The sequence below is a fragment of the Anomaloglossus baeobatrachus genome, chromosome 6 (assembly GCF_048569485.1).
Source record: "Anomaloglossus baeobatrachus isolate aAnoBae1 chromosome 6, aAnoBae1.hap1, whole genome shotgun sequence".
Taxonomy (NCBI): domain Eukaryota; kingdom Metazoa; phylum Chordata; class Amphibia; order Anura; family Aromobatidae; genus Anomaloglossus; species Anomaloglossus baeobatrachus.
In genome coordinates, this window is record NC_134358.1 from 14,176,100 (window position 1) to 14,189,370 (window position 13,271).

Consider the following 13,271-nt stretch of genomic DNA (forward strand, 5'->3'; position numbering starts at 1 on the left):
CCCTGGGGCCGAGAAGGAACCTCAGCTAGAGGTGTCTGCTGGTAGGTGCCAGAGAGTGAGGAAAGTGGTTAAACTTCCACTATGAACTTGTAATAGAGTCTGCTCTGTAAGCTGCAGAGCCGGAAGCCTAGAAAAGCTCCAGGCCTGCGTGGAGCGATTATAAGTTTGTGGACCCTCCTGGAACAGCCGAACGGGGCATCGTAAGACCGTCTCCTACGGCAAGGGGTGCCTGTGTGACGGGGACCCGTATGGACGGTGCATAACCCGGCTGTGTTCCAGATGAATTTACATGTACAGCAAGGACAATAAAGCTGTTTGGATCGGACTATTTGAGTCACGGCGTCTTTGTAGTCCTGGGGGACCCCCACCCCGCTACAGGAGTCATAGAACGTGCACAAACATGAGAGGAAGACACAAAACCGAAAACGTCCTGATGCAACCTTGACCCCAAAAATGATGAGAAAGGAGATCCAAGGTTGCTTTACTGTCTGAGTGATCTGCAAAAACGGAGTTATGATATTCTCCTAAAATTTTGAGGAGCAAATACAAGAGGCACAAGTAATTTTCCTGAAGGACAAGCAGCAGGGGCCTTCAACACCTCATTCTCAAGATCTGAGCACACAGAGGAAACAACCACCCCCCTCTTGTAGAATAGGAACAGAGTCCTCAGAACTATATCCCACAGGGAAACTCCAGGACAAAGCACCTGCCTTGACGTTTTTTCACCCCACAATGGTAAGTGACAAAGAAATTAAACAAGATAAAAAATAAAGACCACCTAGCTTGTCTAGGATTGAGACGTTTCGCAGATCAGAGATATAAAAGATTCTTATGATCAGTAATCACCATGAAAGGGTGAACTGCCTCCTCCAAAAAATTATGCCACTTCTCAGATGTCAACTTAATGGCCATAAGTTCTCTATTACCAACATTTTACCTTCTCTCAGCTGACGTTAACTTTACAAAGAAGAATGCACATGGACGTCGTTTACCCACAGATGACCCTTCTGATAAAATGGCCCCGACCAACCTCAGAAGCATCAACCTCATCAATAAATGATTGAAAAACATTGGGTTGAATGAGTACAGGTGCATCTCTCCAGAGAAGAAAAAGCCCAATGGGCCAGGTTGGACCACTTAGAAAAATCAGTACCCTTTTTAGTCATGTCATGTTTTGACAATTGATGAAGAAAAGTTCCGAATAAACTTTCTACATTAATTGGCAAACCCCAGAAAGCGATGTAATGCTTTCAGATTTTTTGGAGGATCCCATTCCAGAACTACATTGACTTTATCAGATTCCATGCAAAAATGACTCCACATAACCCAAAAATTGAACCTCCTGTACGGCCAATCAACTACAGCATTGTGTATAACCAACCAGAGAAGGCCAACCCAATAGGAGCAGGAAGGCCTTCAAGGACGTAGAAATAAAAGATCTCATTGTGATGGGCCCCTATGAAAAGGTTTATATTGTGCACAATTATCATAAAATGCCCCTGGCCAAGAAGTGCTGAGTCAATGGCAAAAATTGGGGTGGGTTTTGCCAAAATACTACCGGTGAGACAATGGGTCCGAGCAAATCGGGAATCCCTCATATTAACCCCACCCAACTATCCAAAAGGATTGAAATTAAAGGATTGAAATTATCTCAGTTTTCGTACCTAAGACAACCTCAGCGGGTAGGACAAACTGACATGCACATGAGGAGAGAAGGGGGCCGACACACGAGGGGACCGAGGAGAGGAGAAGGGGGCCGACACACGAGGGGACCGAGGAGAGGAGAAGGGGGCCGACACACGAGGGGACCGAGGAGAGAAGAGGGCCGACACACGAGGGGACCGAGGAGAGAAGGAGGGGGGCCGACACACGAGGGGACCGAGGAGAGGAGAAGGGGGCCGACACACGAGGGGACCGAGGAGAGGAGAAGGGGGGCCGACACACGAGGGGACCGAGGAGAGGAGAAGGGGGCCGACACACGAGGGGACCGAGGAGAGGAGAAGGGGGCCGACACACGAGGGGACCGAGGAGAGAAGGAGGGCCGACACACGAGGGGACCGAGGAGAGAAGGAGGGGGCCGACACACGAGGGGACCGAGGAGAGAAGGAGGGGGCCGACACACGAGGGGACCGAGGAGAGAAGGAGGGGGCCGACACACGAGGGGACCGAGGAGAGAAGGAGGGGGCCGACACACGAGGGGACCGAGGAGAGAAGGAGGGGGCCGACACACGAGGAGACCGAGGAGAGGAGAAGGGGGCCGACACACGAGGGGGACCGAGGAGAGGAGAAGGGGGCCGACACACGAGGGGACCGAGGAGAGAAGGAGGGGGCCGGCACACGAGGGGACCGAGGAGAGGAGAAGGGGGCCGACACACGAGGAGACCGAGGAGAGGAGAAGGGGGCCGACACACGAGGGGACCGAGGAGAGGAGAAGGGGGCCGACACACGAGGGGACCGAGGAGAGAAGGAGGGGGCCGGCACACGAGGGGACCGAGGAGAGGAGAAGGGGGCCGACACACGAGGAGACCGAGGAGAGGAGAAGGGGGCCGACACACGAGGGGACCGAGGAGAGGAGAAGGGGGCCGACACACGAGGGGACCGAGGAGAGAAGGAGGGGGCCGGCACACGAGGGGACCGAGGAGAGGAGAAGGGGGCCGACACACGAGGAGACCGAGGAGAGGAGAAGGGGGGCCGACACACGAGGGGACCGAGGAGAGGAGAAGGGGGCCGGCACACGAGGGGACCGAGGAGAGAAAGGGGCCGACACACGAGGGGACCGAGGAGAGAAGGGGGCCGACACACGAGGGGACCGAGGAGAGAAGGAGGGGGCCGACACACGAGGGGGACCGAGGAGAGAAGGGGGCCGACACACGAGGGGACCGAGGAGAGGAGAAGGGGGCCGACACACGAGGGGACCGAGGAGAGAAGGGGGCCGACACACGAGGGGACCGAGGAGAGAAGGGGGCCGGCACACGAGGGGACCGAGGAGAGGAGAAGGGGGCCGGCACACGAGGGGACCGAGGAGAGAAGGGGGCCGACACACGAGGGGACCGAGGAGAGAAGGGGGCCGACACACGAGGGGACGAGGAGAGAAGGGGGCCGACACACGAGGGGACCGAGGAGAGGAGAAGGGGGCCGACACACGAGGGGACCGAGGAGAGGAGAAGGGGCCGGCACACGAGGGGACCGAGGAGAGGAGAAGGGGGCCGGCACACGAGGGGACCGAGGAGAGAAGAGGGGGCCGACACACGAGGGGGACCGAGGAGAGAAGGAGGGGGCCGACACACGAGGGGACCGAGGAGAGAAGGGGGAGATATAGAAAGTAGCTGAAGAGATACAGGAGAGGACCGAGGAGACAGGAGAGGACCGAGGAGACAGGAGGGGGCGGAGCAGATGTTTTCCTCTTCCGCCAGTAGTAATGATGGCGGCGCCGGGTTTTGGTCACATGACCGGCGACGTTCTGTGGGAGGAGCGCGATGCGGTTGGAACGGAGAAAAACAAAGATGGCGGCGTGAGTCGTCGGAGCGGACATGTCCGAGGAGCGGGAGGAGCCGGGGCCCATGGCCTCATCTTCCTCTGCCGAGCACGAGGACCCTCCCGGCGGAGCGGGCCCGGCCAGGCTTCTGCTGCTGCCCCCCGAGCAGGATCAGGACTGGCCCCCAAAGAAACGGCAGCGGGTGGAGGCCGAGCCCGGCAGTGTGCGGCTGGAGGAGCGGCTGTACTCGGTGCTGTGCTGCACGGTGTGTCTGGACCTGCCCAAAGCCTCGGTGTATCAGGTGAGACCCCGCCCCCTAGAAACTGCCCCGCCCCTCCCCCGTAGTATGACCTGCCTCGCCCCCTGCGCTGACTGTCCCTCCCCGCCCCCTCCTCCTCAGAGTGACTGCTCCTCCGCACTGACTGTCCTCTCCCCTGCCCCTCACTGAATGCCCCCCTCCCTCCTTGTGCTGACTGACCCTTCCCCCCCCTCCCTCCTTGTGCTGACTGACCCTTCCCCCCCCCCTCCCTCCTTGTGCTGACTGACCCTTCCCCCCCCCTCCCTCCTTGTGCTGACTGACCCTTCCCCCCCCCTCCCTCCTTGTGCTGACTGACCCTTCCCCCCCCCCTCCCTCCTTGTGCTGACTGACCCTTCCCCCCCTCCTTGTGCTGACTGACCCTTCCCCCCCCCTCCCTCCTTGTGCTGACTGACCCTTCCCCCCCCCTCCCTCCTTGTGCTGACTGACCCTTCCCCCCCCCCCTCCCTCCTTGTGCTGACTGACCCTTCCCCGCCTCCTTGTGCTGACTGACCCTTCCCCCCCTCCTTGTGCTGACTGACCCTTCCCCCCCTCCTTGTGCTGACTGACCCTTCCCCCCCTCCTTGTGCTGACTGACCCTTCCCCCCCCTCCTTGTGCTGACTGACCCTTCCCCCCCCCTTGTGCTGACTGACCCTTCCCCCCCCCTTGTGCTGACTGACCCTTCCCCCCCCCCTTGTGCTGACTGACCCTCCCCCCCCCCTCCTTGTGCTGACTGACCCTCCCCCCCCCTCCTTGTGCTGACTGACCCTCCCCCCCCCTCCTTGTGCTGACTGACCCTTCCCCCCCCTCCTTGTGCTGACTGACCCTTCCCCCCCCCTCCTTGTGCTGACTGACCCTTCCCCCCCCCCCTCCTTGTGCTGACTGACCCTTCCCCCCCCTCCTTGTGCTGACTGACCCTTCCCCCCCCCCCTCCTTGTGCTGACTGACCCTTCCCCCCCCTCCTTGTGCTGACTGACCCTTCCCCCCCCTCCTTGTGCTGACTGACCCTTCCCCCCCCTCCTTGTGCTGACTGACCCTTCCCCCCCTCCTTGTGCTGACTGACCCTTCCCCCCCCCTCCTTGTGCTGACTGACCCTCCCCCCCCTCCTTGTGCTGACTGACCCTTCCCCCCCCCTCCTTGTGCTGACTGACCCTTCCCCCCCCTCCTTGTGCTGACTGACCCTTCCCCCCCCCCTCCTTGTGCTGACTGACCCTTCCCCCCCCTCCTTGTGCTGACTGACCCTTCCCCCCCCCCCTCCTTGTGCTGACTGACCCTTCCCCCCCCCCCCCTTGTGCTGACTGACTCCCCCCTCCCACCTTTCCATTTCTATGCGCTGGCTCCGTCCCCTCTCCCCCCCCCCCCCCCTCACGCTGGCTCCGTCCCCTCTCCCCCCCTCCCCCCCCCTCACGCTGGCTCCGTCCCCCCTCCCCCCCCCTCACGCTGGCTCCGTCCCCCTCTCCCCCCCCCCCCCTCACGCTGGCTCCGTCCCCCTCCCCCCCCCCCCCCCCCCCCCTGCTGGCTCTGTCCCCTCTACGCTGGCTCCGTCCCCTCTTCCCCCTTCCTGCGCGCGCTGGCTCCGTCCCGTCCCGCCCCCCTGCGCTGGCTCCGTCCCCTCCCCCCCCCCTGCGCTGACTCCGTCCCCTCCCCCCTTCCCCGCGCTGGCTCCGTCCCCTCCCCCCCCTTCCCCGCGCTGGCTCCGTCCCCTCCCCCCCTCCCCCCCGCGCTGGCTCCGTCCCCTCTCCCCCTGCGCTGGCTCCGCCCCCTCCCCCCCCCTGCGCTGGCTCCGTGACCTGAAAATTCTTTTTTAAACAAATTACGACGGATCAGTTTTTTCACCGGATCCGTCGCATCGGTTGTAACACATTCTGCGACGGATCCGGTGCATCAGACACAAACCGGATGTGCCCGATGGTGAAAATCTGATGTGTGAAAGTAGCCTAACCCTCCCATAGAAGTCAGTAAATGATGGCTGCTCCCTGTATAGTGACCTCTGCACAGGTCACAGCTTATTATGGGGCTGCCCATCGCCCCGGAGCGTTCGGTGGGCTTCCGCTGTCATGATTCAGGGGGCCTCACTCACTTACCTTCTCCGCAGTGCACCAATGGACACCTGATGTGCGCCGGGTGCTTCATCCACCTCCTGGCAGACGCCCGGCTGAAGGAAGAACTGGCCACGTGCCCCAACTGCCGCTGTGAGATCAGCAAGAGCCTGTGCTGCCGAAACCTGGCGGTGGAGAAGGCGGTGAGCGAGCTGCCCTCCGAGTGCGGCTTCTGCATGAAAGCGTTCCCTCGCTCGCTGCTGGACAGACACAAGAAGGAGGAATGTCAGGACCGGTATGAGCTGCAGAGCGGGGGAGGGCTGATATTTAAGGGGTCCTCCGAGCACCACACTCTGCACCTGGGCCGCTGGTGACTATCAGGGGAGCTGGTGACATTTACCGGTCTGCTCTGAGAAGAAGCCAGAGAGGTCCTGGTGCTAGCTGGTGTGCCATGATGATCATTAAAAAGGGCCCCAGAGGGCAGGACCCCCCCCCCCCCAACGGTGGGAAGGGGCAGTTGTGGGATCCCTCCCCTCGTAATGTGTGGTGGGGGGATGCTGCAGAGGGCGGCCGTGGTGCTTCACCCCTTTGTGGCCTCCTGGAGGAACTCTGGCAGCACGGTATCATTGTATCGTCAGATGAGGGGGTCCCAGTGTCAGGTGGCCAGTAATATGTGACCTCCCTGTCTCCGCAGGGTCACGCAATGCAAATATAAGAGGATCGGCTGTCCGTGGCAGGGACCGTACCACGAGCTGACCGTGCACGAGTCCGAGTGCTGCCATCCCACCAAGACGGGGAACGAGCTGATGGAGATCCTGGACGAGATGGACCAGTCCCACAAGAAGGAGATGCAGTTGTACAACAGCATCTTCGGCCTGCTGAGCTTCGAGAAGATCGGATACACAGGTAGGGAGTGCTGCGCGGAGGTTCCTCCGTGGAGCTGCCGAGCGGATGACACACACGTGTTCTTTGTGCATGTCACTCTTCTGCTTTGTAGGTGTCGGCGGAGCCGGTGAAGAGCCTGGGTACCATGTGGTAGTCCAGCGTGGCCGTTGTGTGTAGGGTAAGTGTCACCAAGGACATGAAGAGGGGCAGCTGTCATTGAGACTCAGCTGCTGATCTTTATGACGTGACCCTTGGGGTAACGGTCTCCTTGCTGGCACGTTCTCCATGTGCAGTGTAGTATGGGCACAGGCGGACAGGCGGCCCAGTGCTTTCTTGTCTGTGACGTTGAGGACCAGGAGAAGAGGAAGTATAAGCAGCGCTGGGCCCCACATTTGCAGAAAATGCCCCCCCCAGGTCCCCTAATCACTTCACCGTGTCAGTTGGGTCAAGGATGTGCCTCAGCTTTGGTCTGGTGGGAGGTAAGGCCGCTCTTCATCCGGAGAACCCGGTTCCTGCGTCATAGAAGACTGTACAGAAGTGACTGCCGCTCGCCATGTGATCACCACCGGGGAGGTCCTGCAGTACGGGGGCTCTCCAGTGCTCTGCAGGGATGGAGTAGAGGGCGAGCTCGCAGCTCTGCTCCCTAGGTAGGTACAGCTCGGAGCAGTGACATTGGGGAGCCCCTGTACAAGGTGTTTTCCTGCTCTCCTCTGTCTGGGCCTCTCTTGTTCCTCCAGGGTAACGAGTGTTTATAGTGGGCTACGTTGGTGGCCACCAGGTGAGTGTCGCTGCCACCTTCCTCACATTCTCACCGTTTGCTCTTGCTGTAACCTTGTGACCTTGCCTCCGGTGGACTGGACTTGTGTGTAGGTGGAGGTCTGCACCGCCTCCTCCGGAGATGCCACCAGGACTCATTGCCTGGAGATCCATAATGTTACTTTCTCTAGCTCTGTACCACTTAACTTCTTGGAATAAAGGTCTTTATTTTGTTACATGGACCTGTCCGCGTGTTCTTATAAGATCTGAGCGTCTGAGCGTGCGGCTATAAACCCGAACTGTCACCGTGAAGAAGTGACAACCCGATGCTGAAGAGACCATCGTTGGAAGACCTTGTGTTAGTGACATTGGTGCCCTCCCCGGGGGCAAGCTATGTCCCCAGATGTTTCTGTATTAGTGTCTAGTGCGCCGTTCACACTGTGTACTGCTTGTATTTTTCCTATGTAGTTAGTGTATTCATCTCCCTTTCCCCTTTTATGAGGCAGGGCAGTACAGAAGCCACCGCCAGGCGTTCACCGGGCACAGGTAACATGGTGCAGTCGGGGGTCTTGTGCCGCTCACATTTGCACCAGGTAACTGTTCTTCTCTCTCCCTTTTCCTCTCCTCCTGTCACAGAGGTCCAGTTCCGACCGTACAGAACAGACGACTTCATCACCCGCCTGTACTATGAGACACCGCGCTTCACTGTGCTTAACCAGACCTGGGTGCTGAAGGCCCGTGTCAACGACTCCGAGAGGAACCCCAACTTGTCTTGCAAGCGAACCCTCTCCTTCCAGCTCATCCTAAAAAGCAAGGTCAACTCACCCATGGAGTGCTCATTCCTGCTGCTCAAGGGCCCCTACGATGACGTGAAGATTCATCCAGTTATCTACCACTTTGTGTTCACCAACGAGAATAATGAGACGGAGTACGTGCCGCTTCCCATCATAGACTCTGTGGAATGTAACAAACTGCTGGCTGCAAAGAATATCAACCTCCGGCTCTTTATATTCCAGATCCAGAAGTGAACCGTACTTACCTCAGCCTCCTCCAGCTGCTGACCCCGTCCGCCCGCCCGCTCAGATGGAGGCGCCGAGAGTCGAGGGGCGTTTGTGTTTCTTTTTAATGAGTTTGCTTTTAATTAATTTGTAGGTTGCATGTGTCTGTAGAGATTTCTGCTCTCCGCCCCGTGGTCCTTCTCTGTTATGTCGCCCCTTATCCGTCGTCTTTCTTTTATCCTTTCCAGCATTTTTTTTTTTTTGTCATGAATGGTATCAGTATTTCTGGATTTGAAGTGTTATTGCTCCATGCACCCTGTGCTGGGTGGTGGGGGCGAGTAGGCTGCAGCCATCTGTCTGGACCTGGCCGGGTTTCCATCCCATATCAGGCTCAGTTCTATTCCTCTGCACATGGTCCGGTTTGCAACCTGTCTCTGGCTCGGTTCGATCCGCCTGGATGTGATCGGGTTCCTGTCGAATCTCTGCTTCGGTTGTATCCGTCTGGACTTGATCAAGTTCCAATCTCGGGCTCAGTTCAAACCGTCTGGATGTGGTCTTGTTCCCATCTTGGTTCGTTCTGACTTTGGTTGGGCTTCCATCCATCTCTGGCTTGGTTTTATCGCTCTGGTGTGGTTGGTCGCAGATCTTGGATTGAGCTTGGCTCAATCTGTTGGACGTGGTCGGGTTCCCGTTCTATCTCGGGCTCCTTTCGATATCTAGATGTAGCCAGGTTCCCATTTCGATTAGTTTCGACTGTGTCTGGTTAGGCTTCCATCCATCCATCTCAGGCTCAATTGGTTATGACTGTTTCTGGTTGGGCTTCCATACATCTCGGGCCCTGTTCACTCCAACTGCGTCTGATTGGGCTTCCATCCATCTTGGTTCATTCTGACTGGGTCTGGTTGGGATGCAATCCATCTGTTGTGGTTGGGTTACAGATTCTATTTTGAGGTCGGTTCAATCTGTCTGCATGTGATGGGGTTCCCATTCCAACTCGGGCACAGTTTGTTCCGACTGCGTCTGGTTGGGCTTCCATCCATCTCAGGTTCGGGTTGTTCCGACTACGTCTGGTTGGGCTTCCATCCATGTCGAGCTCGGTTCGTTTCGACTGCGTCTGGTTGGGCTTCCATCCATGTCGAGCTCGGTTCGTTCCGACTGCGTCTGGTTGGGCTTCCATCCGTCTCTGGTTCTGTTCGTTCCGACTGCGTCTGGTTGGGCTTCCATCCATATCGGGCTCGGTTTGTTCCGACTGTGTCTGGTTGGGCTTCCATCCATGTCGGGCTTCGTTTGTTCCGACTGCGTCTGGTTGGGCTACTATCGGTCTCTGGCTCGGTTCGTTCCGACTGTTTGGTTTGGGCTTCCATCTGTCTCGTGCTTCGTACGTGCTGACTAACAAGTTGGGATTCCATCTATCTCGAACTCTATTCACTCTGACTGCGTCTGATTAAGCTTCTATCTCGGAATCAGTTCATACTGACTGCTTCTGGTTGGGTTCCCATCCATCTAGGGCTCGGTTCGTTCCAACTGCATCTGGCTGGGCTTCCATCCATCTCTGGGGCTTGGTTCGTTCTGACTGCCTCTGGTTGGACTTCTATCCATCTCGGCCTCAGTTCATTCAGACTGCCTCTGGTTGGTCTTCCATCAGTCTCTGGTTTGGTTCGTTCCGACTGTGTCTGGTTGGGCTTCCCTCTATCTCAGCCTTGGTTAATTCAGACTGACTTTGGTTGGGCTTCCATCCATCTCTGTTCGGTTCGTTCAGACTGTGTCTGGTTGGGCTTCCATCCATCTCGGCCTTGGTTCATTCCTACTGTGTCTGATTGGGCTTCCATCTGTCTTTGGCTCAGTTCGTTCTGACTGCGTCTGGTTACGCATCCATCCATCTAAGGCTAGATTTGTTACGACTGCGTCTGGTTGGGTTCCCATCCATCTGGGGCTTGGTTCGTTCCGACTGCATCTGGTTGGGCTTCCATCCGTTTCAGGGTCGGTTTAGTCCGACTGCGTCTGGTTGGGCTTCCATCCATTTCGGGCTCAGTTTGATCAGCCTGGGATGGTTGGGTTACAGAGTCTGGGTTGAGCTTGGTTGGATTCAGTTGGATGTGATTCCAGCTCTCTTCATTTTTACTTCTTGTTGGTTGAGTCATTGGAGAGTAGCCATATCATGCAACGCAGACTTCACGATTGCGTCTTTTTCACTGACTGTAGCTCGGGACGCTTCACTTCTTTTATGAATTCCTTCTTAATTTATTTTGTTAAAGGTAAGGAATGATCTTGGGTAAATAGGCCGGGATTGTTAAACCCTGGCAGGACACGCCACACCACCAGTGTTTTTTTGGAGGCGGCCATGCATGTGACACGTACAGTAACCCACCCCGGTCACAGCAGGTTTAGGGCTGAGAAGTCTGATATGAATTGAGTAATGGGGTAACCCCAGTAATTTATGACCCCTACTGCAGAAAGTGCAAGCCCATCCCCCACAATTTACAATCATTGTGCCTCCCCATAGTCACTATTGTAATCCGGAGGTTTCCGCATGACGCTAATGTTCCCGCGCCAAGCAATAGTTGACAGACTCCACTCCCATCACTACGCTGGCCATGTGACAAGTCAATGAAGCCCAGGAAAGTGACTTTATAAAATGTCAGCTTGAAATGATGAATTATGGGACCTCATACAATGTATACAGGATTCTGCAATGGGGCTATAACCGAAGTGCCCCTTTAAGGTGATATGTCCAGTGCAGGTTGCAGTGCGTTTTCATGGTTGTACATGGGAGTCATGACACGTAGATGGCGGAGGGAATTTTACTACCAGCAACGGTGGTGGTCTCCATTCTCCGTCACTGAGTGGCAGGTTAATAGTGATATGAATTAACCCCTGCGGGGACACATCCCTCTAGACGTCCACGTCAGCCCTTCCTCCTGGGAGCGGCTGTCTGCCTCGCCTGTCCTCTGGAGGTGGCCGCTGTGTTTCCTGTTATCCGTCTATATTCACACTGCCTTGCTCCTAGAGCCTCGTTAGTTTTAATTAGCTGTGAATATAAATGTCCCTGGGTCCGTTGTGCTGAGCTGCTGCAGGCGAGCAGCAGATCCGGCCTCGGGAGTCTCGGTCTATGGATGTTTTACTTTATATTACTTTTGGCTGATAAATAATAAAAAAAATGGTTGCTGCAAACCACCGGCGGCTGTGCTGTCCACTGTGTCCTGCCTCGTCCTGGCGATTTGGGGAAAGGGGATCATCTTACCTGGGATAATACCTCCTGCAATAGGTGGGACAGAAACGGGTGACATGGTGGACACCACCCCAAAAATTCCCATGGTGTTATTATTATTTATTATTATAGCGCCATTTATTCCATGGTGCTTTACAAGTGAAAGAGGGTATATGTACAACAGTCATTAACAATACAAAACAGACTGGTATAGGAGGAGAGAGGACCCTGCCCGCGAGGGCTCACAGTCTACAGGAGGAGAGAGGACCCTGCCCGCGAGGGCTCACAGTCTACAGGAGGAGAGAGGACCCTGCCCGCGAGGGCTCACAGTCTACAGGAGGAGAGAGCACCCTGCCCGTGAGTGCTCACAGTCTACAGGAGGAGAGAGGACCCTGCCCGCGAGGGCTCACAGTCTACAGGGAATAAGTGAGGGTACAATAGGTGAGGACAGAGCTGGTTGTGCAGTGGTGTACTGGACTGAGGGCTATTGTAGGTTGTAGGCTTGTTGGAAGAGGTGGGTCTTCAGGTTCCTCTTGAAGCTTTCCACGGTAGGGGAGAGTCTGATATGCTGAGGTAGAGCGTTCCAGAGTATGGGGGATGCACGGGAGAAATCTTGTACGCGATTGTGGGAAGAGGAGATAAGAGAGGAGCAGAGAAGGAGATCTTGTCAGGATCTGAGGTTGCGTGCAGGTAGGTACCGGGAGACTAGGTCAGAGATGTAGGGAGGAGACAGGTTGTGGATGACTTTGTATGTCATGGTTAATGTTTTGAACTGGAGTCGTTGGGCGATGGGAAGCCAGTGAAGGGATTGGCAGAGTGGCGAGGCTGGGGAATAGCGAGGGGAGAGGTGGATTAAGCGAGCTGCAGAGTTTAGGATAAATTGGAGGGATGCAAGAGGGTTGGAGGGGAGGCCAGAGAGCAGGAGGTTGCAGTAGTCAAGGCGGGAGATGATGAGGGCATGCACTAATATTTTTGCTCATTCTTGGTTAAGGAAAGCACGGATCCGGGAGAAAATTTTGAGTTGTAGTCTGCATGAGGTGAAGAGGGCTTGGATGTGTGGCTTGAAGGATAGAGCAGAGTCGAGGGTTACCAGTCATCCCGCCTGATCTCCATGGTGTAATGTCCACACGATATAAGGAATCCACGAGAGTAAATTCTAACTGCACTTTATTCTTCTGCATCTCTCTCCAGCATACAGCATAACAGTTTCATCACCATGGTCTAAACTGAAACTGAAAACCTCCTTTCCACCTCTCTTCCTGTCCCTGCCCACAATTCCCCAGACCTGGTTTTCCTTAAAGAGTCAGATATAATCAATATATGTTACATCGTCCCCCTTTTTTTTTTTTTAACAACTTGGAAGAAGAAAAAGAAAACATTACCAATGCAACGACGTGAAAAGCGTCCAAGAAAAACGTATTTCCATTCTGCCTGATTTGGTCAATTCAAATCAGGAAAAACAGTTACACTTCATCAATAAGCCTTGATGGAGCCCTTCTTTCTCGTGTTGGATAACGTCTGGGCTCAGCGGGCGTGTCTTTTGTTGATGAATTCGTTACCTCCTGATGTTCCTCCCCACTGTCGAGTACCAAATCTTCCACCAGACTAAGTTCA

General features: G+C 56.0%; 1 protein-coding gene across 2 annotated transcripts; it reads left to right on the plus strand.

The window, feature by feature from the left end:
• Positions 1–3,458: 3,458 nt before the first annotated feature.
• ZFTRAF1 (zinc finger TRAF-type containing 1) lies at positions 3,459–11,935 on the plus strand. Of its 2 annotated transcripts, XM_075352784.1 has the most exons (5): positions 3,459–3,776; positions 5,867–6,105; positions 6,505–6,716; positions 8,088–8,379; positions 8,468–11,935. In XM_075352784.1, the coding sequence occupies exons 1-5, from the start codon at positions 3,531–3,533 to the stop codon at positions 8,601–8,603; spliced, it is 1,125 nt and encodes a 374-aa protein (XP_075208899.1). In that variant the 5' UTR covers positions 3,459–3,530; the 3' UTR covers positions 8,604–11,935. The 2 variants fall into 2 exon arrangements, with proteins under 2 accessions (XP_075208899.1, XP_075208900.1); XM_075352785.1 differs by having other exon boundaries at positions 8,088–8,563.
• Positions 11,936–13,271: the final 1,336 nt, after the last annotated feature.